This window comes from Artibeus jamaicensis, unplaced genomic scaffold (assembly GCF_021234435.1).
Source record: "Artibeus jamaicensis isolate MK-2021 breed Jamaican fruit bat unplaced genomic scaffold, CSHL_Jam_final contig_1284, whole genome shotgun sequence".
Classification (NCBI taxonomy): Eukaryota; Metazoa; Chordata; class Mammalia; order Chiroptera; family Phyllostomidae; genus Artibeus; species Artibeus jamaicensis.
In genome coordinates this window covers 2,142,007-2,169,862 of record NW_026521249.1, presented here as the reverse complement: position 1 = coordinate 2,169,862, position 27,856 = coordinate 2,142,007, and the positions used below count along the sequence as shown (strand labels likewise).

The 27,856-nt window shown below is 44.4% G+C and overlaps 1 protein-coding gene across 10 annotated transcripts in view; it reads right to left on the bottom strand.

Annotated features, from left to right (window-relative positions):
• MGAT5 (alpha-1,6-mannosylglycoprotein 6-beta-N-acetylglucosaminyltransferase) overlaps positions 1–27,856 on the bottom strand; it is a 346,996-nt gene that overhangs the window by 28,697 nt on the left and 290,443 nt on the right. For all 10 annotated transcript variants that reach the window (XM_053666802.1, XM_053666810.1, XM_053666815.1 and 7 more), the window contains 2 exons: positions 22,413–22,562; positions 9,126–9,272 (listed from right to left, as the gene is read on the bottom strand). In XM_053666802.1, coding sequence (XP_053522777.1) covers positions 9,126–9,272; positions 22,413–22,562 — 297 coding nt within the window. The remainder of the gene's footprint in view (positions 1–9,125; positions 9,273–22,412; positions 22,563–27,856) is intronic.

The window sequence follows — 27,856 nt, the reverse complement described above, 5'->3', positions numbered from 1 at the left end:
AATGATCATACTTTTCTCAGTAACTTCATACTGGCTGATCTGGTCTATGTATTATTATGTGATTCACTGAGAAATAGTTAGACTGTGTTTAACTGTCCTACTTTGTGGGTTTTTTTTTTTCCAGGAAAAAAAGTACTCATGTGTAACAAAGGGTCATCAAAATCTTCAGAATTATCACTAACAAAAAGGTGCTAGTTGCCAATACAGTCAATGATACTTTTGATTAATCATTCCTCAAAGGCTTTTATACATAGAAACTGCAGGAAGAAAAGAGATGGGTTTCTTTGCCTTTTAGGCATTTAAAACAAGTCATGAGATCCAAGATGGTAGAGGAGTACGTGGAAGCTATACTAACCTCCACCCAAGAACAGCCTGGAATTACAACTAAATTGTAGAAAAATCACCCTAAATAACCAACTGAACACTAGCTGGAGAGAAACCTTACAACCACGGACAGAAGAAACCACATCATCACAACAAGACTGGTAGGGAGTGCAGGGGACGTGGGCAGCTGCTGAGGTACCAAAGGGACAGACATTTCAGTGGCTGGGATATTCCCCCCTGAGAAGTGTGGGGTCTAAACCCCAAGCTGAGCTCCCCAGCCTACAGCACCAAAGCCAGAAAGGAATCCAGATAACATCCAGCTGTGAAAGGCAGCAGAGGTTCTGTCTGCCAGGGAGAGATAGTTGGAAACGCAGAGCGCCTCTTAAAGGGCCAATGGCCAAAATTTCGTTGGCAGCCACTTATCTGGGCTCTGGCAGAGGGAGGACAGAGTGGATTAGAGATGCCTGAGGAGAGTGTGAGGTTGGTGGCTCTGGGGAGAGAACGGAGGGAATAGCCACCAGGCTCCCTGGGCTGAGTCCTCCCCCTATTGCAGTGACCAAGTTACTCAAGCAAAGCAACTCCCGTCAAGTGGCCTGAAGGGAAGCAAGAACCCTGCCCACAAAAATTACTCTAACCTACCCTGTGAAGCTTAAGCCAAAGTACTGATTACAGCATGATTAGCTTAACAGTTGATCTGTTTAAAGCTGATTACTTTAACAAAGAAGCAGACACAATGGGAAGACAAAGATCCCAATGAAAGAACAAGAGAATTCTCCAGAAAAAGAACTAGATGAAATGGCGGCAAGCAGTTTATCAGACATGAAGTTTAGAGTAATGACTACAGGGATACTCAACAGCATGAAAAAAAGACATAGAAACCATACGAAAGGACCAGTTGAAAGTAAAGAATGCAGTATTTGAAGTAAATAATACACTGAAAGGAATAAACAGTAGGTTAGATGAAGCAGAAGATTGAATCAATTATTTGCAAGACAAGGTAGAAAAATACACCCAGACGAAGCAGCAAAAGGAAAAAAGAATTTTAAAAAATGAGGAGAGCTTAAGGAACATTTTGGACCACGTGAAGTGTAACGACATCTGTATTTTGGGAATACCTGAAGGAGAAGAGAGTGAACAAAGGATCGAGAACCTATTTGAGGAAAGTTTGGACTTGGGCTTTGGGTCTGAGAGTCCCAAATAGGCTGGACCCAAAGCAGCCTACACCAAGATACATGATAATTAAAATGACAAGGCTTAAAGACAAGAAGAGAATCCTAAAAGCCACAAGAGAAAAGCAGGTAGTTACCAGTTAGGCTGTCATCTGATTACTCCACAGAAACAATTCAGGCCTAAGGGAGAGGCATGAAATATTCAAGGTGATGAAAAGCAAGGACCTATACCTAAGGCTACTTTACCCAGCAAGGCTATCATTTAAAATTGAAGGAGGAATAAGGAGCTACCCAGATAAGAAAAAGCTAATGCAGTTTGTTCTCAAACACCAAACCATTACTGCAACAAATGTTAAAGGGCTTGCCTTAAGAAGAAGAAAAAGAGAAAGAAAAAAAAACATAGAGGAAAATAATCTGATAATAAAATGGAACTACATACATATCTATTAATAACCTCCTTAAATGTAAATGGCTTAAACATTCTAACCAAAAGACAGAGAGTAGCTGAATGGATAAGAAAACAAGATATATGGCCCCCAAGAGACCCATATCAGATGGAAAGATATACCAGACTAAAAGTAAAGGGATGGAAAAAGATATTTCATGCAAATGGAAAAGAAAAAAAAAACCTGAAGTAGCAGAACTTATATCCAACAAAATAGGCTTTAACACCAAGGCTATATATAGTAAGAGACAGAGAAGGACACTACATCATGATAAAGGGAACGATCCAACAAGAGGATAGAACCCTAGTACACATTTATGCACCCAACACAGGAGCACCTAAATATGTGAAGCAAATCTTGATGGACATAAAGGGAGAGAGCGATAGAGATACAGTGATAGTTAGGGATCTTAACACTCCATTCACTTCAATGTACAGACCTTCAAGGCAGAAAGAAAACCAAGGGGACAGTGGACTTAAACGACACACTAGATCAAATGGATTTCGCTGATGTCTTCAGAGCATTTCATTCCAAAACAGCACAATATGCATACTTTTCAAGTGCACAGGGAACATTTTCTAGGATATAGAGTATATGTGAGGACACAAAACCAGTCTCAATAAATTTAAGAAGACTGAAAATCGTATCAAACATCTTCTCTGATCACAATGCTATGAAACCAGAAATCAATCACAAGAATAACACTGAAAGACACACAAAGACATGGAAGCCAAATAACATGATATTACATAATAAATGGCTCAACAATGGGATCAAGGAAGAGATCAAAAGATACCTTGAGGCAAATGAAAATGAGGACACAACAATCCAAACTCTGTGGGACATGGAGATGGCAATTCTAAGAGGAAAATATTCACAGCACTACAGGCCTATCTCAAAAAAACAAGAAAAAGCTCAAATAAACAGTCTAACTTTACACTTAAAGGAACTTGAAAAAGAAAAACAAAGTCCAAAGTGAGTAGAAGGAAGGAAGTAATAAAGATCAGAGCAGAAATAAATGACATAGTCTTAAAAAATGATATAAAACATCAATGAATCCAAGAGTTGGTTCTTTGAAAAGAAAACAAGATTGATAAGCCTTTAACCAGACTCATCAAGAAGAAAAAGAGAGAGGACCCAAATAAATAAAATCAGAAATGAAAGAGGAGAAATAACAACTTACACCAAAGAAGTACAAAGGGTTATAAGAAAATATGAAAAATTATATTCCAACAAACTGGACAACCTAGATGAAATGGATCAATTCCTAGAAACATATAATTCTCAAAAATTAAATCAGGAAGAATCAGAGAATCTGAATAGACAGATTACACCTAGTGAAAATGAAGCAGTAATGGAAAAACCCTCCCAAAATAAAAGCCCTAGGCCAGATGGCTTCACAGGTGAATTTTACCAAACATTTGAAGATCTAACATCTCTGCTCAAACTATTTTATAAAATTCAAGAGGAGGGAAGGCTCCCAAGCTCATTTTACGAGGCTAGCATAACCCTACTTCCAAAGCCAGATAAAGATACTACAGTGAAAGAAATTTTTAGGCTAATATCCCTGATGAACATAGGTGCTAAAATCTTTGACAAAATATTAACAAACGTAATACAGCAATGCAACCGAAAAGGTCATACACCATGATCAAGTGGGATTTATTCCAGGAGTGCAAGGCTGGTTTGCAAATCGATAAATGTGATTAGCCACATAAATAAAATAAGGTATAAAAATCACATGATCATATCAATAGATGCAGAAAAAGCATTTGATGAAATCCAGCATCTATTTATCATAAAAACTCTCAGCAATGTGGGAACATATCTAAACACAACAAAGGCTGTATATGACAAACCCACTGCCAGCATCATGCTCAATGGGCAAAAACTACAAGTGTTCCCTTTAAGATTGGAACAAGACATGAATGTCTGCTTTTATCTCTTTTATTCAACACAGTACTGGAAGTCCTAGACACAGCAATGAGGTCAGAAGAAATAAAAGGCACCCAAATTGGAAGGGAAGAAGTAAAACTGTCACTAGTTGCAGATGACATGATACTGTACATAGAGAACCTAAAAGATTCCACCAAAAAAACCTACTAAAACTGATAAACACAGTCAGCAAAGTAGCAGGATACAAAACTAATATCCAGAAATCAGTTGCACTTTTATATGACAAGAATGAACTAACTGAAATGGAAATTAAGAAACCAATCCCATTCACAATTGCTTCAAAAATAATAAAATGCCTGGGAATAAATCCAATCAAGAATGTAAAAGCCCTGTACATGGAAAGTTATAAGACAGTGAAGAAAGAAACTGAAGATGATACTATTAAGTGGAAGCACATACCATGTTCTTAGATAGGAAGAATTAACATCATTAAAATGTCTACACTACCCAAAGCAATATATAGATTCCATGCAATTCCTATCAAGATTCCAATAACTTATTTCACAGAACTAGAACAAATATTTCAAGAATTTATAAGGAACCACAAAAGGCCCTATATACCAACAACAGTGATCCTGAGAAAGGAAAACAAAGTTGGAGGAATCATGCTACCTAATCTCAAATATTCTACAAGGCCGTAGTAATCAAAAAAGCATGGTACTGGCACCTAGATCAAGGGAACAGAATAGAAAGCCTAGAAATAAACCCACACCTTTACCGTCAATTAATATTTGACGGAGGAAGCAAGTACATACAATGGGCTAAGCATAGTTTAGTCAAAAACTGGTGTTGGGAAAACTGGACAGATAGGTGCAGAAATGTTAAACTAGACCACCTGCTTACACCACACACAAGAATAAATTCAAAATGGATCAAAGACTTAAATGTTAGACCAGAAACTATAAAAATCCTAGAAGAAAGCAGGCAGCAAAATCTTGGGACATTCCTTGTAGAAATTTTTCTTGTGTCTAACTCTCCAGGCAAGGGAAGCAAAAGAAAAAATAAACAAACAGGACTACATTAAACTACAAAGTTTTTGCAGTGCAACAGAAATCATCAACAAAATAAAGAGACAACCACAGAAAGGGAGAACCCATTTCCTGATACATCTGGTAAGAGAGTAATATCCAAAGTTTATAAAGGGGGAATAGAACAACTGTAACAGCATAATCAATGAAAAAATTAAAAAAAAAAAAAAAAAAAACAAAGTTTATAAAGTACTCACAAAACAACACTAATAGAAGAAGCAACCCATTTAAAAAATGAGCAAAGGACCTAAATAGACACTTCTCCAAGGAGAACATACAGATGGCCAACAGACATATGAAAAGATGCTCAAGGCCACTAATCAACAGGGAAATGCAAATTAAAACCACAATAAGATACCTTCTCACACCTGTCAGAACGGCCATCATCAGTAAATCAACAAACAAGTGCTGGCATGGATGTGGAGAAAGGGGAACCCTTTTGCACTTTTGGTGGGAATGCAGGTTGGTACAGCCACTGTGGAAAGCAGTATGGAGATACCTCAAAAAATTAAAAATTGATCTACCTTTTGACCCAACAATCCCACTTCTGGGAATATATCAGAAGGAACCCAAAACTCTAATTTGAAAGAACATAAGCACCACTATGTTAACTGCAACCTTACTTACAATCAGCAAGATATGGAAGCAGCCCAAGTCTCCATCAACAGATGAATATATAAAGCAACTATGGGACATTTACACAATGAAATACTTCTTGGCTGTAAAAAGACAATTTTACCCTTTGTGACAGCATGGACAGGCCTGGAGAACATTATGCTGAATGAAATAAGCCAGTCAGAGAAAGACAAATACCATACGATTTCGCTCCTATATGGAATCTAATGAATACACTGAACTAACAAGCAAAGCAGAGGCAGACTCATCGATGGAGAGCAGATGACAGCCGGGGTGGAGGTGAGGTTAGGGAGTGGAGGGGCTGAACAAACAGGAGAAGGACTCATGGACGTGGACAACGGGGTGGTGACTGCTGGGGGCGAGGGGGTATAAGGGAACTAAATGGTAATGGAAAAAAATACAATAAAGATAAATAAAAAGATGCAGTTCTGTGAAGTTCAATAAAGTGTTAAGAAAATGAAAAAAAAAATAAAACAAGTCATAACGAGGGCAAAGAAAATCACTAATAGAGCACCACAGTAATAACTGCTACAGGCAAGATCCCTGACACACGGTAAAAATAAGTGGGCCAAAGTTTGAGGAGAACCAGGATATTTGCATATTATCCAAGTATTTTCCCCAATATAAAGACAAACAGTAACCTTGTGGTTACCACCACAACCGAGTGATGGAGGTTAACATCACCTGTAATAACTGTAATAGAAGACATGGACACAATGCCCCTGCTGACTTGACCCACTGAGGAGGGCGCGGTCACCTCTGTGCTACTACTGCCTAAACGTGCGGCCCTCATGCTAATCCTGAGCGGACATCGGCCAGAGCAACACTGAAGGACAGTGTACAAAAACAGAGCTATACTCTGTCAAAATGTCAAGGTCATGAATGACAATGAAAGGCTGAAGAACTGTCATAGACGGCAGGAGACTAAGGAGATGTGACGGTTAAGTGCAATGTGAGATCCTGAATTGGATCCTGGAACATAAAAATGGTATTACTGAAAAAAAACTGGTCAAGTCCATGTAAAGTTTATAGTTTAGATAATACTATGGTACCAATGTTAATTTTTTTTAAAAAAGATTTATTTATTTCTAGGGAGAGAGGGAGGAAGGGAGAGAGAGAGAAAGAGAGAAACATCAATGTGTGGTTGCCCCTCACGTGCCCCCAACTGGGGACCTAGCTGGCAACCCAGGCATGTGTCCTGCCTGGGAATTGAACCAGTGACCTTTCAGTTCACAGGCTGGCACTCAATCCACTGAGCCACACCAGCCAGGGCCCAATGTTAATTTCTTAGTTTTGATAACTGTACTATCGTCTTGTAATGTTACCATTAGATGAGGCTGAAAGAAGGATTACCCAAACTCTATGCAATTTTTCCATTTTTTTGTTAAAACTAAAATTATTTCAAATACATAAAAAGTTTCGACAATTCCACTTGTAGGTACACACCCCAAAGGAGTGAAAGCAAGGACTCAAGCAAATTCCTGTACACCAATGTCAGAGCAGCATCATTCACAACAGACAAGAAGTAAAAAACAAACAACTCCAAGGATGGAAAGATAAAAGGTAGTATATACTCAGAGAACAGAATGTTACTCCCTCTTAAAGAGAAACGATTACTCCCTTTAAAGAGAAGGCTCTTAAAGAGAGCCTCCTGACACAGGCTTCCACCTGAACAAGCCTTGAAAACATCACGCTAAGTGAGATGTGCCAGTCACGAAGGACAGGTACTATGTAATTCTACTTAGGTACCTACAGTTTGTAAGTTTATAGAAAGAAGAAAGGTTACCAGTGGCTGTGGAGAGAGGAGGATATAAAATTACTGCCTAATGAGTATAGTTTATGTTTAGGATGATAAATAAGTTCTGGAAATCACTGATGGTTAGACGACATGGTGAATCTACTTAATACCAGTGAATTGTACACATAAAAATCATTAAAATGGTCACTGTTACATTATGTATATGTTATCACAAAAAAGTAAAAAAATAGAAAATTACAAATAATTATACTACGTGAAAAGAAATAGAACTTCAGAGATTTCCTTTGCCTAAATTAAAACGTAGGGATCATTAATTTGCTCATATTTTCATCTCATATTTTCTATCCCAAATACCAAAGCTGTACAGAAGTCGGCCACACTCGAAGGCAAAGATCCCTCCATTCAGAAGTTCTTAGTGCCGGGAGCTCCTTTCCAGGCCTTCCAAAGAGCACACTCTTCAGTGCCAGAATGCAGGTGGGCCCCAGGTGCAACTCAGGAATGACCTTCCCAAAGGAAATGGCTCCCCAAAATGAAGAATTCAAATTTGTCACATTAGTAGAAGAAAAAGCAAGCAAGTAAATTCCACCAGTGAACCCTTGTTATCTCGGCTACACGTTCAGCTTTTTGACGATCATCTATGGATCTTGTTGCTCTTCCTCCACCTCCTTTGGCCATTTCAGCAATGATTAGGAGGTTCAAATAAAAGAATTCTCAAAATAAACAACTCTATAAATTGGTAGGATTGCTGATAAGTAAAGAGTACTCATGGAAAACGCATTTTTTGTAGTATCTAGCGGCGGGGAAGAGTGGACCCAGAGACTTCCTCCCCCTATACCTGAATAATAAAAAAATCAGTGTTATGGTTTCTTGCACACGCCAGTTTCTGAGCAGAAAAACACCCAGCTTGATCACTCACAGGCTCTAAAGGAGGTTTGTTTATTGCCCCAAATCGAATCTGACTGCCTCCAGTGGTGATTCATTATTCCCCCCTGTGGATTTTCAAGAGGATCCAATTCAAACAAAGCTTCTGCAAACTGCGGGAGCAATGGCAGGATCACTTCTGAGGGTGGTGCCTTCTGAGGGTGGGCTAATGTACCAGGCACATTACTTTAGTCACCCACCATACATCCTGTTTCTCAAGGTGGATGGATCTTTTTTCAAGGACCCCACAACTCATGGAGAGTAGGTCCTTCAGAAATACCTGGTAACCAGTTGACTTCCTTATTCCATAACTCTAAACATTCAGAAAAACAGAGTTCAGCTAATTCAGCTGGGGATGTCTGTTTGAATTAAGGTAGTTGGGGCAGAGTGAAGAAAATCCCACACTTTGCCCGGACTGGTGTGGCTCAGTTGGTTGGGGATTGTCCTGCAAAGTGAAAGGTTGCGGGTTTGACCCCTGGTCAGGGTATGTGCCTGGGTTGCAGGTTTGGTCCCTGGTTGGGGCACATTCAAGAGGCAATTGATTGATGTTCCTCTCTCACACTGATGTTTCTCTCCCTCCTTCTCCCTCCCTTGGCCTCTAAAAATAAATAAATACATACATACATATAATCTTCTAAAAAAAAAACCCACACTTTGTGGAGAGGCAGAAATAGATTCAAATCCCGGTACTGCCAGTATCTAGAGCTAAGGGGTGGCATCCTGCGCTTCCTCTCTAAGGCCCTGCTCACACTCCTTCCACCCACCTGTGTTAAGTGAAGTTGATACCACCTGCTGTCCAAGGCTATCAGCTTAAATGGGCCCCTGGCATTCAATAAATAGCCATTATCACATTACTGAACGTAGAAGGATTTTAAGAGATGCTTACCTCTCTCAGCGTTGGTTTGCCAATGAAAAAGTCAGTGTTTTTGCTGCTTTTGGGTGGGTTGAACTTGGGATTCAGAAAAGCACATCCATTTGCGATGGCCTCCAGGGGGGCTGGGCCCTCGTAAGGGAACCCAAGTCCAACAAACAACTACAAGACAGAAAAGCACACCACACGTAAGCGCATCAATCAGAAATGGCGTCCCTGGCTCACAGGGGGCTGTTCTGTGTCCCATTCCTGTGTGGAAGCCTGTGTGGAAACTTGGGAGGGTCCTCAGGCCCTGGCGGGTGGGGCCAAGAGAAGTCAGCTCCCATGGGGACCAGGGACCTCTGCAGGCTCAGGGTGCTGCTCAGGTCATTCCGTTCTCCTTTGAGTAAAAAGTAAAGAAGTGTTGGGATGGGCTGTTGAGGAAGGAGGAAAGAGAGGGTATTAAAAGAATAAAAACAACAACAAAACCCAAGACCCAACAATCATCTTTCTGTAACTCGCCAGGAGACATGGTTGGAAAAACACTTGCTTAACTAAACAGAAGATTTCTTCATTGAACCAAAGGAACAATGGGCCCTTTCAGTGATGCTGGGCAGAGGGACAGAAAGGTCACTTGGTAGTTTGATTACAGTTCAAACGGAGCTGCTTTACAATGACAGTCAGTCAGTAAACACAGGTTTTCATAATGGGGTTTTCACTTGGGGACACCAACATCTTGGTTTTTATTTTCCCCTCAATGCGCCAGGGTGCCAGGCTGCTACGCAGGCAGGGCTGCTTCCTCCTCCAGCAGGCAAACGTGGGCTTTCCCCACAGCAGACAATAGATGGCAGCAAAAACACACCATCACAGTCCTCCTGGCAACTGCAGCCAGAGCAGCTGTGACAAAGGGGACTTGCTGCAGTTCAATGGCACCGATTCCTGGGTCCAGAAATGAAATAGCTCATAGAAACGCCTCACTGTGACTCCTCACCACAGGACATTTCACACTGCTGAAGGGCTGTAGGTTAAAGATGGGCAGGGTCCAAGCCTTGGACTTGGTGAGCTGTGAGCTCTCCCTACCCCCATAGAGAGCCAGTTCTGAAATCACTCCAGCCTCGGGAGGCACATCAAGTGACAAAGGATAACTGGGCCCCAGGGCATTGTTTCCTTCTGCCACCACACTGAGGAACACCTGACTGGCCAGGCCGGGGAGGGAAGGGAGGACAGTGCAGAACTGGATAAGGCTGCGAGCTAGATTCTCCTTCCCCAGGCCCGCCCGACCCCACAGCAATCCTGCCTTTGCAGCTGCTTTAATTGAACGATTATTAAGAGTGTTCTGCTTAGAGAGCCCTGAGTCCAGGCTGCTGGCTTCCCTGGGCAACAGTGGAAGACATAGAATGTATATGTTGGGCACACAGTTCCAGGGCCAAACATTGAGCGTGACCCACATTGGACATACTGGACAGTTATGTAGCCCCTGTGGGGATTTTTCCATGGCAAGAAACTAAACTAAGATCTCTGGTTTTCAGGAGAGATTCTTTATCCTATAACTGTGTGTTCTTTTGCACAGGACAGGGTACTTAACCATTTTGTTGTTTGGAGGAATAAACTTTCATTTCCCACAAACATTTAGACCACTGGCTACACTGTCAGAAACATCCATGAGGGCATGAGGCAGGGATGTTTAGGGAGCAAACAGGCTCTGCGAGGCCAGCAGAGCTCGTACTGCTGGCTGGGTCCCTTCTCTGTGGCAGAACCACTGAACACACGGGGGTGGAGGGATACACGATGGCAAGAGCCTGCCAGCTGTAAGATCCAAGGTGCATCTCCATGCTGTTTGGAAGCCCTGTGTCTGGGTCTTACTATTATTCTGTAGTTAACAGGAGTGAGATTATCAGAGAGAATTTTTGTGTACAGGGTGTGGCCCAATATGTTCCTCAATGGGGCCAGGCCAATAGCAACATTAGAAGTGGCAAGAAATGGGGAAGTATTAGTCCCGAGACATCCCAGCTTTGTTGAATATGAAGATCCAGGGCTCCTATCCTTGAGGCTTTGATTTCTGTGATCTGTCTTCCCATCTGATTTTGGGGAGATGTACCAGCTGTCCAGGGGAAAGACGACCTCTATCAGGCTGAGGCTGGGCACAGGAAGGCACAGGGCTCCCAGATCCCTTTGAGAAGAAGGATGCTGGAAGATGCAGATGACGTTTTCATGCAGATGGGTTTGATCTGAGCCTTGAGCTCAGTGTTTCCTGGCCTTTGAGAATCAGGGCCTGCCATTAGGAGCTGATACCGTCATCAACTCTAAATTGCAAAGAACTTTGGAGGAGATGCAGGAAGCACAATGCATGTCTATTTAAACAGAAAATCCTGGAAAAAAATTAATTAGCTCCTTGAGACCAACCAATCTGAACCCATTAATTAAAAGGATTTGAGGCTCTTGCTTAATGGACTTGAATGTGACCTAGGTTTAATTATATCTGAAGAACAATTTGCACCATCTCTTCTGCCCTCCTGGCATTGGAATATATCAGTACACAGAAAATAAACACTTTGGGCTAACTCTCCAAAGCCTCACAATTTTAGAATGAAGCTTAAGCAAATATCACACAATTTCTTGGCAATGAGTTTTCTCATCACACAAATTAGAAATGCATTGCTTGGAAACAGAAAATAACAATTTTTTGTTCTGTCAGTAAGCAAGAAAAACTTGCATTCATTTCCTTTGATATGATAATGGACACGTGAGGTCAATCAAAGAGCACACTTGAGTTTTAGAGGAGGGCAGAGAGAGTTTCATCACCATCGAGGGCCATTCCATAAACTTCTGAGTGCTTCCGGCTTTGCCACACACTGTATCTTAACCCCACCAAATCACTTCCCCCCTGAATCTCCCACTTCGCCTGTCGTGCTGCCCACTTTCCGACTTCCTTAGCATGGGGGAAAGACACACATTCCAAGAATGCATTCAAGTGCAGAGGCTTAAGTCTCGGGAGGAGACCCGGCATCTTTTATTCATGCTTCATCTGGCCATCGGTAGCCCAGAATCTAATGAGGATATTCCAGATGACAGAACAGCACCATGGCTGCAACTTCGGCTCCATCAACGAGCACTTCTAAACAGAGGAATTACATGCTCTAAAATTAAATTTCTGAACTAATATGAAGCAAGAGAGAACAGATGAAGCACCATATGTTTTATTCATGGCACAAGACTGGGACATTCCTATACATCAACAAAAGAGTTTCAGTGAGACCACTCTGTGGTGAAGAGTGTTTACTCTGTGTGAAGAGAGAAATGGAATTGTTTTAAATGCACAAACAGAGTAGTTAACAAAGAATCCTTTAAGCATGGACAAAGGTAGTTCTTAGGAAGACTCCATGGGTTTGGTCAGTTTCCAGTCACTTTGAACATGAAAGATGATCCAAAATAAGAAATACGCAATCAACGTACACTTTTCTAGTTTTAAGTTGCCAACCTGGTGGGGTGGCTCAGGAGGGAGTTTGGGTAATGAAGCACCTCAGCTTCTCCATTACACTGATCGCTGGCACGAAGCCATCAGGACAATGTGGTGGTCACCAGCGCAGGCTCTGGGACCAGGGCGACCTGGGCTCCCATCTCAACCCCATCATAGCCTAGATTCTGAAGGTCCACTTATCATCTCTTCTCTCTAGCTATGGGACCTTGGTCAAGGTGACACAAGCTCTCTAAACCTGTCTTTTCATGTGTAAAATGAAGGAAAATAGTGCTGTATTTCATGGGGCTGCTGTGAAGATTAAATGAGATATTTTATGGAAAGGGCATATTCTAAAGCCTGGCATATAGTAAATGTTAACTCGAGAGCAGTTCAAGTTTAAATCCAGGCTCAGCTTCACACAGCTACAGATACATGATCTTGTATTGGTCAGTGGGAGTGAAGGTGTGTAGGGGTTGTGGCTATGGGTTTTTAGAATATGTTTAGCACCCACCTGTGCATTTATGAGTTCTCACAGTTTCACAAAGTACCTGGATTAAAAATGGGGGAGGGACATCCATTAAAAGAGAGAGAGACCACGGTTTACAGTGACTGCATCATGGAAACGCCAGTCCCATGAACCACATGCTGTCGCTAAGCTTTGTTTGATTTTTATGTAATGATCAGGAGTCATTATATTTCTGGTGTCCCTTTTATATCTTTAAAAAAGAATCCACACAATGGCTAGGTATTGAGAAAATTCATTTTCCTGATAGGTGATGCTTTCATGTACGCAAAGGCCCCCTCTTTGACCACCTGTCTTCCCTGTTTCAACCAATGCTGTGGGGAGGCAACAGAGCCATTCTCTCCCACACGGGTTTGGCTGAATCCTCTCGTGGGCTTCTATGAGCCGCCGACCTACGCTGCCTGAAAATTCTCTCATAAAGAGCCCGAAGAGCCAAGGAGCCAAAGACAACTATCCTTGTAAGGTGTGTTTCAGCACCCAAACTGGTCTGCTAAACCAAAAACTATTTCCTGAGACCAGCTTACTGGAGAGACTCCCAAAGTGAGCCCAGTCACCTAAGTGGCTTTTCAGGAACAAAGCAAAACACAAACGTCATCACGGAATCTAAAACTTCCTGCACTCCCATCCGTCCTTTGCAAAGTCCAGTACAGGATCAGTCGGATTTAGAATTTGCATTGCAGATGGAGATGGGAGAGTAAGAGGATATTTGGATAAATGTAAAACTGTGGATGCTGACCATCTCTAGCCATGCCAGCAGGAAGTGTATGCCACTAAAAGGCAGCTCAGGTATCACCTCCTTGGGGGGACATTCCCTAACTACCCCATCTCTCACCCAGATTCCACACCCACTGACCCCTCAGCCCCCGACAGTGAGCATACAACAAGCCTTGTCACTACCTCATTAAGATGGGTTCCCAGGGCACTGTGATCAGAGGAATTCTGACACGAAGAGATAATTCACGGACAGGGCTTACTGTAAGGGGCAGCAAAATGGCTATTGTATTAAAACCCTGTGGCCGTGCGCACCTTGGTAAAATGAGTATGCTGAATGAGCTGAAAGTGGCCGACAACCCCCTCTACTGCCCCCAGGTGAATCACTGACACCAGTCACAGGGCAGCAGTTTACCAACCAGCCAGTTGACCCTGCTCATGGCGCCTTTGGGAGGTTTCATGCTGGTATCACTGCTTCCTGTCATTTCTAATCCTACCTGCGTGCTTTTCAGATTGTTATAGTTCACCTGTTTATCTGTCTGTCTCCTCCCCAGTACCTGTGTACTCATTGTGGGCACGAATGCCTTAATCATTTCTGTATCAAAAGTGCCTAAAATAAGGCCTGTACTACATTCAGTACTTAATACACATTTGTCAGATAAATGCGAAAAAGAATAGGAGAGTTCCAGCCAAGATGAAGATGTAGGTAGAAACCCTTCGCTTCCTTGCACAACCCAAAGGAGGATAACAACCAATGTAAAATCAATGAACAACCAAAAACTCCAGAAAATCAAACTGTACGGAACTGCGACAACCAAGGAGTTAAAGAAAAAATCAACAAGAACAACCAGATCGGTGCGCCAAGACAAAAAAATATGGCCCAAATGAAAGAACACGCAAAACCTCAGAACTAAGTGATGAGATTGCCAATCTATCTGATGGAGAATTTAAAGCCTTGGTAATTAAAATGCTCACAGAACTAACTGAGCTTGGTCAAAAAATGAAAGAACGAATGAAAGATACCCAAAATGAAATAAAGCAAAATATTCAGAGAACCAACAGTGACAAGAAGGAAACCAGAATTCAAAGCAATGATTTGGAATGAAAGGAAGAAATAAACATCCAACTGGACTGGAACAAGGAAACAAGAATCCAAAAGAATGAAGCGAGGCTGAGGATTCTCTGGGACAACCTGAAATACTCCAATGTCTGAATCATAGGGGTGCCAGAAGGAGAAGAATGACAGCAAGAAATCTTGTTTGAACAAATAATGAAGGAAAACTCCCCCAATCCGGTGAAGGAAATAGACTTCCAGGATGTCCAGGAAGCCCAGAGAGCCCCAAAGAAGTTGGACCCAAAGAGGAACACACCAAGGTACATCATCATTAAGTTACCCAAAACTAAAGACAAAGAGAAAATCCTAAAAGCAGCAAGAGAAAAGGAGACAGTTACCTACAAAGGCGTGCCCATAAGACTATCCACTGATTTCTCAAAAGAAACATTACAGGCAAGAAGGGGCTGGAAAGAAGTGTTTGAAGTCATGAAAGACAAGCATCTACATGCAAGATTCCTCTATCCAGCAAAGCTTTCATTTATTTATTTATTTATTTATTTAAATATATATTTTATTGATTATGCCATTACAGTTGTTCTATTCCCCCCTTCATTCCCCTCCACCCCACACACCCCCTCCCCCACCATTCCCCCCTTTTAGTTTATGACCACGTGTCTCAAGTTCTTTAGATTCTATATTTCCCATACTATTCTTGCCCCCCTATTTATTTTCTACCCACTGTTTATGCTACTTATTTTCTGTACCTTTTCCCCCCTTCTCCTTCTCCAACTCTCCTGTTGCTAACCCTCCATGAGATCTTCATTTCTATGGTTCTCCTCCTGATCTAGCTGTCCTCTTAGTTTGCTTTTGCTTTAGGTGTGGTTGTTACTAACTGTGAGTTTGCTGTCCTTTCACTGTTCATCTTTTTTATCTTCTTTTTCTTAGGTAAGTCCCTTTAACATTTCATATAATAAGGGCTCAGTGATGATGAACTCCTTGAACTTGATCTTATTTGAGAAGCACTTTATCTGTCCTTCCATTCTAAATGAAAGTTTTGCTGGATAGATCAATCTTGGATGTAGGTCTTTGGATTTCATGACTTGGAATACTTCTTTCCAGCCCCTTCTTGCCTGTAAGGTCTCTTTTGAGAAATCTGCTGACAGTCTGATGGGAAGTCCTATGTAAGTGACTGTCCCCTTATCTCTTGCTGCTTCTAGAATTCTCTCCTTGATTTTAATCTTGGCTAATATAATTATGATGTGCCTTGGTGTGTTCCCTCTTGGGTCCAACTTCTTTGGGACTCTCTGAGCTTCCTGGATTTCCTGGAAGTCTATTTCCTTTGCTTGCCAGATTGGGGAAGTTCTCCTTTATTATTTGTTCAAATAAGTTTTCCACTTGTGGATGTTCCTCTTCCCCTTCTGGCACCACTATAATTTGGATGTTGGAACATTTAAAGATGTCCTGGAGGTTCCTAAGCCTCTCCTCATTTTTTTGAATTCTTGTTTCTACATTCTTTTCTGTTTGGTCATTTTTTTTCTCTTTCTGGTCCACTCGTTTGATTTGAGTCCCAGTTTCCTTTCCATTATTATTCGTTTCATGTGCATTTCCCTTCATTTCAATTAGTTTAGCCTTCATATGTTCCTCTAATTTGTGACTAAAATCAACCAGTTCTGTGAGCATCCTTATCACCAGTGTTTTGAACTGTGCATCTGAAAGTTTGGCTACTTCTTCATCACTTAGATTTATTGGCTCTGGGGCTCTAAGTTCTTCTTGAGCCATGTTTTGATCTGTTTGTGCCTGTTACATATGAGGAGTGGAGCCTTAGATGTTCTCCAGGGTGGGGCCACCCAGGTTGCTGGTTTGTGACGCTGTAGGTGGGGGTGGGGTCGGAGAGGGACAATGGTGGTCCCCTCTGCTGCTTCTCGCCACTGGGGCCTGCATGGTCTGTTTCACCGCTCGCTCCTTCACTGGTTTATCTGCATGCGAATGTGTGACCATGGTCAGCCCTCAGTGAGTCCACTGCCCTGTGCCCTCAGTGGGTCCGCCTGCTTCTCCACACCTGGGATCCACCTACGGCTGCCAGTATGCCTGGGTTGCATGCCCAGGTTGGTCCGGTGGATCTTTCCTGCCCGACCCCGCTCTGCTGCTGGCTCTGCCCCTCTTACCAGTTTGGCTGAAGGGTTCCTTGTTATCAGACTTCCGTATAGTTTAATTTTCTGTGGTTTTGGCTGCGTTTTCGTTGCTAAAACTCTGTTGTTTTTAAATTTGGTTGTATGATGAGGCACAGTGCTTCCACCTACGCCTCCATCTTGGCGGAAAAAGCTTTCATTTAGAATGGAAGGGCAGATAAAGTGCTTCCCAGATAAGGTCAAGTTAAAGGAGTTCATCATCACCAAGCCATCGTTATATGAAACGTTAAAGGGACTTATCTAAGAAAAAGATAAAAAATATGGACAATAAAATGACAACAAACTCACAACTATTAACAAATGAATCTAAAAAAAATAATGGAAACAAAAACTAAAGACACAACTAGAACAGGAAACAGGATCAGAGAAATGGAGATCACACGGAGGGGTTTCAGTGGGGAGGGGAAGGTACAGGGAAGAATAAGCATAATTGGTAGGCACAAAATAGACAGGGAGAGATAAAAAACAGTATAGAGAACAGAGAACTCAAAGAACTTATGTACAATCCATGGACATGAATTAAGGGGAGGAATGCTGGAGGGTTGGAGGGGGGAAAAAGTTGGGACAACTGTAATAGTATAATAAAAAATACTGTAAAAGGCCCTGGCTGGTGTGGGTCAGTGGATTGAGGGCGGACCTCCGAACCAGACAATCGAGGTTTGATTCCCAGTCAGGGCACATGCCTGGGTTGCAGGCCAGTTCCCAGCAGGGGACGCACGAAAGGCAACCATACATTGATGTTTCTCTCCCTCTCTCCTTCCTTTCCCCTCTAAAGATAAATAAATAAAATCTTTAAAAAAAAAGAGTCCACAACAAAATTTAAAAAAATACTGTAAAAGAAAAAGGATAAATACTAATAGGCTAGATTTTTTCCAGCAATTGAGTGTCTCTGTGAGGAGATGCTGTACCAGTCTGAGTGTATTTGGATGTGGGGATACGCTTTTGTTCTTGAAGTCAGAGAGGTTACTGAACCTTATCTCTACACACTCTTCATTCTACATATGTATGTGGGAGGGGAAGACAGAGGGGACTATATGAGGTCTGTCAGGAAAAAAAGTCCAACGATTGTTAATATAACAAGAACTGTTTGCAAACATTGATGTAACCTGGCAGCCCAGAGGAGTGGGCTGGAATGCTCATGCATGAACAGTGAAGACTTCACTGTACCAGTCAGTGGGGGCCATAAACGGCATTGAATGAGCGTGTGTACTGTGTGGCCGTGTATTCAAAATGAGTGAGTAGAGCAACAGATCTGCACCTAATCGTGTGTTACGCTTGAACACTTCTCTGTGGAAACTATTCAGATGATTTAGAAGCCTGCAACTATGGATATCTGGTGATGGGCAGCTTCACTACGATGACATAGCTGCTCAAGCATCACATTTTGTGCAGAGTTTTTTGGCAAAAAATCAAATCACTCAGGTGACTCAGACCACCTATAGCCCAGATTCAGCGCCCTGCGACTTCTGGCTTTTCCCCAAACTAAAATCACCTTTGAAAGGGAAGAGATTTCAGACTGTTGATGAGATTCAGGGAAATACAGCAGAGCAGCTGATGGCAAGTGAGAGGACTGTGTGAGGTCCCAGTGTGACTACTTTGGCAGGAACTGAGGCATCACTGTCCTATGTACACTGTTTCTTGTATCTTCAATAAACGTCCTTATTTTTCATATTAATGGCTGGATACCTTCTGGAAAAACTTTGTATGTATATGGGAAGTTTTTTCCTTATAGTTGGAAAGAGAGTAACTTTAGGTACTGGTCACTAGGATGAAAACTGCTGGACTGCCGGAAGGTGAGTGTTTCAGTATCTGAAACAAATGCAACATGGACTGCTGTCTTAGTAGCTGAGCTCTTGGGCTCTCTCAGGAGAGGCAGGCCAGGAGTATCAGAAGGAAAGGTCACTTGCTGGGGCGATCTTAGAGACCCAGGTGCGTGATTCATGAGAAAAGCAAGAAATCTCTCCTAGAGGGTATGGCCCCGAGATCCCAGATGGTGAACAGATTTCATCTTGACACCTTCCTTCATTCTTAATTATGTGAAGGCCTTCTACAAGCCAGGCACTGTTTGAGTCGGGTCCCCTGGTGGTGGCTGTCTCAGCCCTGGGTTTCTGAGAAAAGCTGTGCAACCTCGTGGGAAGGAGTCATGGTTGATTGGGGTGAGGGGAGAGGGTCAGACGCAAGGGCAGGATGGAGCAGTACACACCGCACACCTTCCAACCCTTCCCGGGCTTTTAGGTGAGCCCCACAAATAAGCTATGAGCTGACACGGTAAGGAAACAGGGGCCACACAATCCGGGGATGGAGAGGGGATGACCAGAGGCCTGGGTAGGCAAGGGGTGCAGCAACAGAATTTGCCCTTGCCGTTTGCTGTAGAAAGAGAGGTACCTGTTCCGGCTCACTCCAAATGCTCCTCTACCCCAGGGGAGGATGCTAAATGCCCCCTTCTGTAAGGAGCTGCCATGGTAAAACCAGGGGGAGTGGGCATGAAGAGGTTAAAATTAGGAAGGAAAAGGAAGAAATCACATTAAAAGAGATGGGGACTTAAACCACAGCAAAAACAAGCCACCCAGAGCAGTGCTTATTGCTGGCTTAAGCCGTACCCCTGGAGTTTGCTGGGCTTGATGACTTGTCTGTGGCCCTCTGATAAATAATTAATTCATCCAAACTTATATGCCTATTAGAGGAGTCTTTTACATTCCATGACTTCCCAGCTCTCTCAGCCTGGCTTTAGAGCCACACTGCACTCCTTCTGCCTCCACAGGCTCCCTGCAGCTGCAGTCTGCTGATGACACCTGAGCCACAAATGACAGGCCAGGACAAAATTCTGCTGAGCGGAGGGTTTGCTGGGCTTGGTGCAGAGATTCAAAGATGGCTCATAAAGAAAAATAATGAGTCAAAAGCTGATTAAACATCAATCATTTCTATGTCTCTAAACCTCGAGGAACGCCAGAATTGCTTTCCTCTCCAGTAACGAGCCTGAAAACCGTTCATTCCGCAGACATTTGCTTCTCTGCATCTCCAGTTCTCTGCTTACAATGTGGATTGGAATAAATTGCTTTTAAATTGCTCAGAGACACAGAGAAAGGAGTTAGAGGCAGAAAGGGTTATATATGCAAAGCCTGACTGGTCTTTAGTGTCATTATTTCAAAGCCCAAGATTCATTCATTTTAGTGCCTGTTGCTGTGCTCTGGGTATAAGGGGCAGAGGGTGTCTCGGCAATACGCTGCCTCATTTTCATCATATTTGCCACTGTTTTAGCCATAATTCTATGTGAAGTACTTCAGTATATTCTAGACAGATGACTAGGTGATACAAAATGAGACCACTGACATCCTCTGAAGGCATCAGTTTTTCAAGGATAAATACACTGCTTCTCATGCTCAGAATTCAAGCCGCAGTCCTTGGTTGTTCGGCAATCCCTGACCCGGTGGCCTGGACCACCCAGGCCTCTTCCCTTTCCCTCCCTTAGATACAGGGGGCCTCAGCCTCGGCCTGCTTCCCATTCTCTCACAGGGTAAATGGATGGTAGGTAAGTGAGAATTCTTTTAAAACTCGCAAGGCTGAGTAAGACATTCACGAGGTCAGGTTAATGGAAGTGTGCGAGACGGCAATGACATCCTGCTGAAAACCAGCGTTGCCAAAGGTTATTTTAAAGGAGCTTACACTTTCCCTACAACCCATGTGGGGAAAGTAAAATGAGGGCTCACACATGCTAATGGTTCCAAAATATCACCTAGGACAGACGGTGAAGGGAAGCACACAGCAAAGCTATAGGAACGCACTTCGGGCCTGCCTGCCACAGTCATCAGGCTACAGATGACCTTGGGAGGAAACAAAATCCTAATTAAAGCAACCACATCTTTGTCCAGGGAGATAAACAACTTATCAAACTGTTTCATTCATGGCATTACACAAATGGCTGGGAGGCAGAAATGGTCAAATGCATTCATTTGCGTGTGGAGAAACTGAGGCAGAAAAGAGATTCATATTCTTTTGCCTTGGGCATATCCATGAAATGTTCTTAAATGTGAGTGTTTATTCATGAGGTCGATAAGTCGAGGGCCAGCACAGCTTTATTTTGCAATAAAGAAAGTCATGACTTATGGCCAAGATGACCACAGGGACTGAGGGCAAAGCCGAAAGCTCCACCTGTTTCCTCCTGTTCACGGGGAAGATAAGAACAGCACCTGCCCTGCCCACCTCCGAAGGCTGCTGTGAGAATCACACAGGACAGCAGGCGTGAGTGCGCTTTCCAAAACCAAACTATCACACCGTAAGTGCAAATCCCTATTATGCCACAGAAGTTCATCCACTCAGCCTCTCTCCCCTACTTTGGAAGTGAAAACACATTCAGTCGGGGGCCAGAGCTGAAAAATTCACTCTTGATAATGATGAGTTTCTTTACCCTTTACTAAACCCTGCGGCAAGGCTTTGCTTGTTTTTGTGACTCCGAATCCCTTGCGCGATGCCTGGCCCATAGAAGCTGCTCGGTCAGTATCTATAATATTCATAAATGACAGCTTAACAATAAACATGAGAAAGCTTACCTAGCACATTACCAACCCTTCAAAACCAAACTCTGATCCATTCACTTGGTAATTCCACGGCAGAATTTCAGACACTGGGTGGACCTCCCCACGGTGTCCAAACAACACATTCATCACACCCCCGGACAGTCCTCTACCAATGGCTCCCCCAGCTCCCTACGCCAGGTGGTCTGAACTCTGTTTCTGTCTGTGATAATCAGACCCTCAGTCCCTTATCACATTTTATCCTCCGCCCTTTCCCAACACTCGTCGGACTAGCTGGGCTGGTTGTGGGCTCCCTCCACCTCCACCACCTGACTCTCAGTCCTGTCTGTCTGTCCCAAATGCCAGGTGTACCCACACCCCGTCTGTTTTTCGCCTCACACGTCTCTCCTGTTGCCCTCCCTGCTCCTCGAGCCTGAAGGAGCTTCTCCCTCGTCCGGACTTCCTCGGTGTGCAGTCCAGATGAGGAGGTGTGAGGCAGAGCTGGTCGGGGAACCGAGCCCTTGGAGGTAAGCACCACAGGCTTGCGGTGAAAGCCGCTGCTCCGTCAGGAAGTCCAGCCCTTGAGACGGGGTCTTCTCACCTTTCCTGTTTGCCACCTCATTCCAGCCCCTTGCTTGATGCCAGGCACAGAGTAAAACTGCAGTAAGTGTGTTTTAAATGGTAGCAGCCTCATTCCACCACACGCTAACTCGTCAGCTCCAGCCCATCTCGAAATGCACTGTCCAGCAGTGACCTAAGAGCCGCTGCAACACTGAGAAGACAGCGTGAGCGCGTCTGACTCCACTTTCAGTGCCAGTGGAATAAACCTGACAACAGTTGGTCACTGATGAATTTCTACAAAACTACTGAAAACTTACCTTGGTTTCGCGGAGAAGAAACTGCAGGTCCCGCCCACTGAGGATGCCATGGTTTTTCACGTAACTGGGAATGTTCTTTGTGCTGGAGCCGTAAACGGTGGCGTGCACTTCCATGTACGTGTGAATGATATCCAGGTAGAGCTTCTTGTTCTACAGAGGGGACACAAGAAGGTGTCTCTCATTTCTTTTCAGTCTCATAACTGCCCATCACATGGGGGAGGCCACAGAAATAGGAGTTCCTAATATGGAGATGGCAGTAATTTGGAAATTCAACTCCTAACATTTCTTTCAAAAGGAATCTGAAAGGATTTTCAGGGTCAAAATGGTCACATGGCCACTGAACAGTTTTGCAAGAAGAAGCACATTACATAGCAACATACTACTGAACACCAATGCTAACTCAAGGCCAATTGTTTTGGAGTTATCGTCCTCGCTTTGTAAACTACTAAGGACCCAACACTTTGGTTTAGGCTGGTCTGCCTACAGGCGACCATGGTGGGGGAAAGAAAGCCCAGGGAAGGCAGTCAGTTGAACTTGAATCTTTATCCGGAGATGCTGTGCTGTCCCTGAGGAATGCAAACATCTCCAGCTCTTGCCAATATTTCTAGTGATGATTAACTCATGTTGTCAGAACAGGATTCCACCGAATTTGCATGATGAGAAGAGAGTTTCCCACAGTACACAGTGACTGACTCGGCAGCCGGAGAGATATGACTAGCCAGGTAGACAAAGGTGGAAAGAAGATTAAATGTAAACTCTGATGAAACATTCGAGAGTAGTTTTACTTTTATTAGCAGCAAAACGAGACCTGTTTTCTCCACTCCATTTTGAGGCACATTTTCCAAATGAAAAGTAGGCGTGAAGCAGAGGCGGGCTCCCTTCCCTGCCTCTCCGTGTTCCCACATGGTCGAGATGCAGAAGATGCATTTCGTGGGCTGCCTTTTTTTTCTTTTTAATTTGAAAGATTCAAGTTCTGTAATGTTCTCCAGTTGTACAGAAGTGAGGCAAGGTTTCCCGTCTGAGCCTGCGACACTGTGGCAGCCCCAGAGCTCGGAGGCGGCACTTCTCTGCCTGCCCCGGGGGCTGGGCCCCGGCTCTGACCACGCGGGGCAGCTCCTCGTGGCGTCATGAGCAGGGCTCAGGGTTAGCCCTCTGCCATTTGCTGCCCTGTGAGAGTATTACAAAGGACTCTCAGCTTTGGGGGTACATGTTTCGAGAGCCTTCCTGACTGGGAAAGCAGTACAGGCCTCGTTCTCCAGGAGGACTTTGTTCGGAATCAACCAAATCCAACTCTGCACCCTGGTGTGTGAATAAGATGAACACTTTGACTGAAAGTTTAATTTCATGCCATGTCTAGTGTGGCTGGAAAATATTATATTCATTCCATCAGAGATGTATGCTCTTGAATTAGTGCAGAAGTTACTACAAACCATTTATAAACCATGACTTCCCATTCAGACCTTGAGCCAAATTTAGGATCACCCCCCCCCAAGGTAAGTTAAATTTGAGGGGCTCTATGACATTGTTCTTTGCTAGTTATTAGCTGGTAACTCCTACCCCCACGAACCCCCTCGCGGGGACTTCATCCGCACCCACACCCCCTGCCACTGCTGGCTGGCCCAGGCTGTGTCTGACCTGAGGGCACCCGTCCCTCGGCTGGCCTGCAGCCTGGGACAGTGTGTTCAGGCTCAGGCAGATGAACTGAGCCAACCAGACCCTCTCTGGGGAGCGCAGAATCCTGTACACAGGGAGATTACTGCCAGATGGCTCCAGGCTTTCGAGCAAAAAGGTCATTCAGTGTTGGAGTCTGGGCAATCATAGGCCAGATACAAGTTCTGAGGAAGCCAGCTGCCAGTTTTGGGGGGTGGAGGTGGGAAGAGAATGAGGTAAGAGCTGAGAGAAAGGAGGAAAGCGGGAGACAGAGAGTTGGTAATAAGAGTGACCAGACAGTGACTGAGACCTAGATATCACCCTGCAAGTATGACAGACAGAGGGTGGGGAAGGAGGAATGACAGAGAAGGCCAGTGGAGAGGGGAGGGGGTGGGGGGGGAAGAGGACAAAGAAGAGGAAAAAGAGGAGGAAGAGAAAAGAGAGGAAAGAAAGCAGAGACAGAAGAGACCAGGGCCCAGAGCTGCTCTGGGTCCCGTCCCACCCATGGCGGCTCCGTATCCTAAAGCACCCAGGTCTTTCTGGACCTGCACCGTAGCAGCAGCTGCCCAAATTCTTCCCGCCTCCCACCTTCACTTGAGCTGCTCTGGTGGATTCCCATCATCCGCAAGGAGGCCTGGCAGGACATTTCACTGCGCTTTTGGTAGAAACTGGAGTAGGGGTGAGGGGAAGGCATCTTTCCCCGTGAAAACCAGCTGCTAACGAATGAAGATGCATAAAAGGCCCCTGCAGCAGGTCTGCGATGAGTGACCAAGGAGGATGCGAGTGGTCCTCCTGGCTCCTGTCCTGGGGAAGAACACTCAACTGTGGACAGACTCCAGGGTGGGCTTCTGAGGCCGAATGCCTCGGACGGGAATGCTATTTGGGACACAGAGGTATCACCAGCAATCCCAGGCCTCCTTGAAGTACAACCGGGGGCAAGTTCAGGCAGATATAAAGTAATGCAGGAGCTAATAAAGTCTATGAACTTATTAACATTAAGGCATGGAAAATCTGGAAGCAGAAATTACCTGCAGAGAGGACTCATGTAATTTCATGAAAAGAAAATCACAGCAGGTTATTAGAAGGGAAAAAAATGTTTCCAACAGAACTCTAACCTTTGAAATTGCCACTAGGTGATGCCAGCCAGGTCTCATGTCACCACTTGCCAGAGATCTGTAGGAATCTGGCGGGAGTGAACCACGCTATGGGTTCAGGTAAAGGTGATGTGGGAGCCACTCACACTGAGCTGCCCCCTTCCCAATATTCACGCTCGCTGGATGCTAAAGGAACCTGAAGGGGAATCTTCAGCTCAGAATCGCTGCCTGAACTTCAGGTCCAAAGATCCAACTACCTCTTGGGCCTCTCTACCTGAGTGTGTGGTAGGCGCTTCCAACCCCACAGGTCGAAGAGGGCCTCATCACCCCTTCTTACCCCGGGGTGGCGTCAGTGCCCCGCCTCGCTCCCAGTCTCAGCCACAGACATCTCCCAGTCGGGTGCCCACCCAGGAACCACACCTGTCATTCCACACATCAAATTAGTCAGGCACCATTGCTGATTCTGCCTCCAAAGCATCACACTTGCCTCCTTCCCTTTAGTTCTTGATCCTCGCTCACCTGGATTGTGTCAAGATTAACAAAACCAGCATTTTAACACGTCTCTCTGTGGCTCAAAAAGGTGTTGCTCATACATGGTTTCTACAAGTAAGCAGCAGTGTTGAGACTACAGAAGAATTTGTCTGGCAATGCCATTTTTGAAACCACGTGAAGCAACACTATTCAATATAATGTATAAGGACAACATTCTCAGACATGGATAGTTACATAGCCAAGTACAGAACGATACATGGAGATGACAGGCACCGGCTCTGGGGCAATAATTACGGAGGAAGGAGAGAGGGAGGTTTAGGGAGGTGGATGGAGCTTTACTGATATTTGTGATATATCATTTCTCTGTTAAAGAACAATACTGCAAAATAAGAACATCTATAAAACTGGGTGGCAGGTATATGTGCTGCAGTTAATATATTTCACAATAAGATAGAAAACTTAAAAATATACGCAATCAAGAAAAAAACAGAAAGCAGCCAGTATGACTTCCAAGCTTGCGCCATTGACACCGCACTGGGGGCTCAGTTCTTGCCATAAAGAGGTTCACAGAGCCCCTCTCCCTTCTCTGTTTAATGTGCATTGCCATCTTCTGTGTTTAAGAAGTGGGGTGCTGAGGTCGCCTGTTCAGCGTGACCCTGCCTGCCTTTCCCACGGGAGGGCCCAGTGTGCCAGTAACACGCCCCTCCCCCTCTCTTCCGGAAGCAGGTGTTCTGTGGATCCAAGAACTGGAGCAGCCCCAGAAAGCTTTCCCTCCGTGACTTAGGAGACCAAGGTCAATGACAACTGCCTACTCCCTAAAAATGATCACCTACAAGTCTGTCGAGAGGCAGTCAAGAGGGTCCTGGCGCCGAGTATCCCAGCACCGCATGCTGCACGCTGCTACCTGCCTGGGGTGATCAGTGAAGCCTCCCAAAGGCCCCAGGCGAGCAACTCACAGCCCCATCATGCCTTCGCTCTCAAGTTCAATTTAAATTCTTATTAAACACAACCAATCAAACCGATGAGAACTGAAATCCATCTAGACGTGGGGGGAAAGGAGAGCGCGCGCTGGAGCAGAGGAGCAGTGTCCCCAGCGTGTGTTCCGCTGCTGTGACGCAGCCGGACGCAGGTCCATTTGCAGAACTGGCAGAAAGATTGGCAGAGCTTGGACAGAGAGCTTCAGACAAGACAGTTCCACCTCAAACAGCAAGGGTGCGATTCCACAGCAGGGGGAGAAGTAAAATGTGGAACTGGAGAAGCAGGAGTTTTTTGCTTTTGCTGGTCAATTAGGGGGCGCAGGAATGCTTTTTTGGCAAATGGCAGCATTCCGAGCTTTTGGTTGCAGTGGATATTACATACTCTTCTCTCTAGCACCCATCCTGCTCCCCACTGCAGACATACACATTCTGGGCCCCATAGCGCTCCTCCGCGTGGCATCTTGTGACCTGCCACTTAATATTAATGCTGCAGCCCTGCCCCGAGTTGGTTGGCCTGCGGAAAGCACTTGGTGAACACTGCGCCAGCGGGCCTCCTCTCCAGGGAGGGCTGAATGGGTGTGGAAGACTCCATCCCTCTGCAGGAGCAAAGCAGTGAGCTCCAAACCAGGCTGCTAAATCAAGCGTGGGTCCTGCTGCGTGGGGATCAGGCTCTAGTCGGAGAAGAGCCTGACAAGGAGAAGAGTCTGACAAGACATCTTTGCTCAGACAAGGTCAAACGTGAGAGAGCTCACGTTCTGGTAGGGTCTTGGTCCACAGTTCCAGTTACGCCTCAGTCCCGGAGTGTCCCTGCCCTTCCCTGGATTCTGAGAGTCATCCAACCCCTACTCTGGCCCCCGCTAGTCCGCTAGCACATCTGGACCTCTGTCATTCAAGCACTAGGGGTCCTGACACTTGTGATCAATTCTTTATTTTGATTATCATAAATTTTAAATCATTTTTAAAGTGGTAGCTTCTACCTCTCCCGCCCCAAATACAAGAATTGGTCCACTCCATCGTTTTCTGAATATATAAGGATGAATCACATTTTAAGAAACACAACGTTGGAGTGTACGCTTTGTCCCAAACTAGCCACGGCTCTTTACTATGAGCTGCTCTGATGGAACTGCTTGAAAGGCTGGGGTCTGACTTACTGACTGGAGTGAATGAAGATTTTTTAAATCTTGCTCTATACCCACCCCCTCCTGCTTGGATGACTGTCCTCATCTCTGAG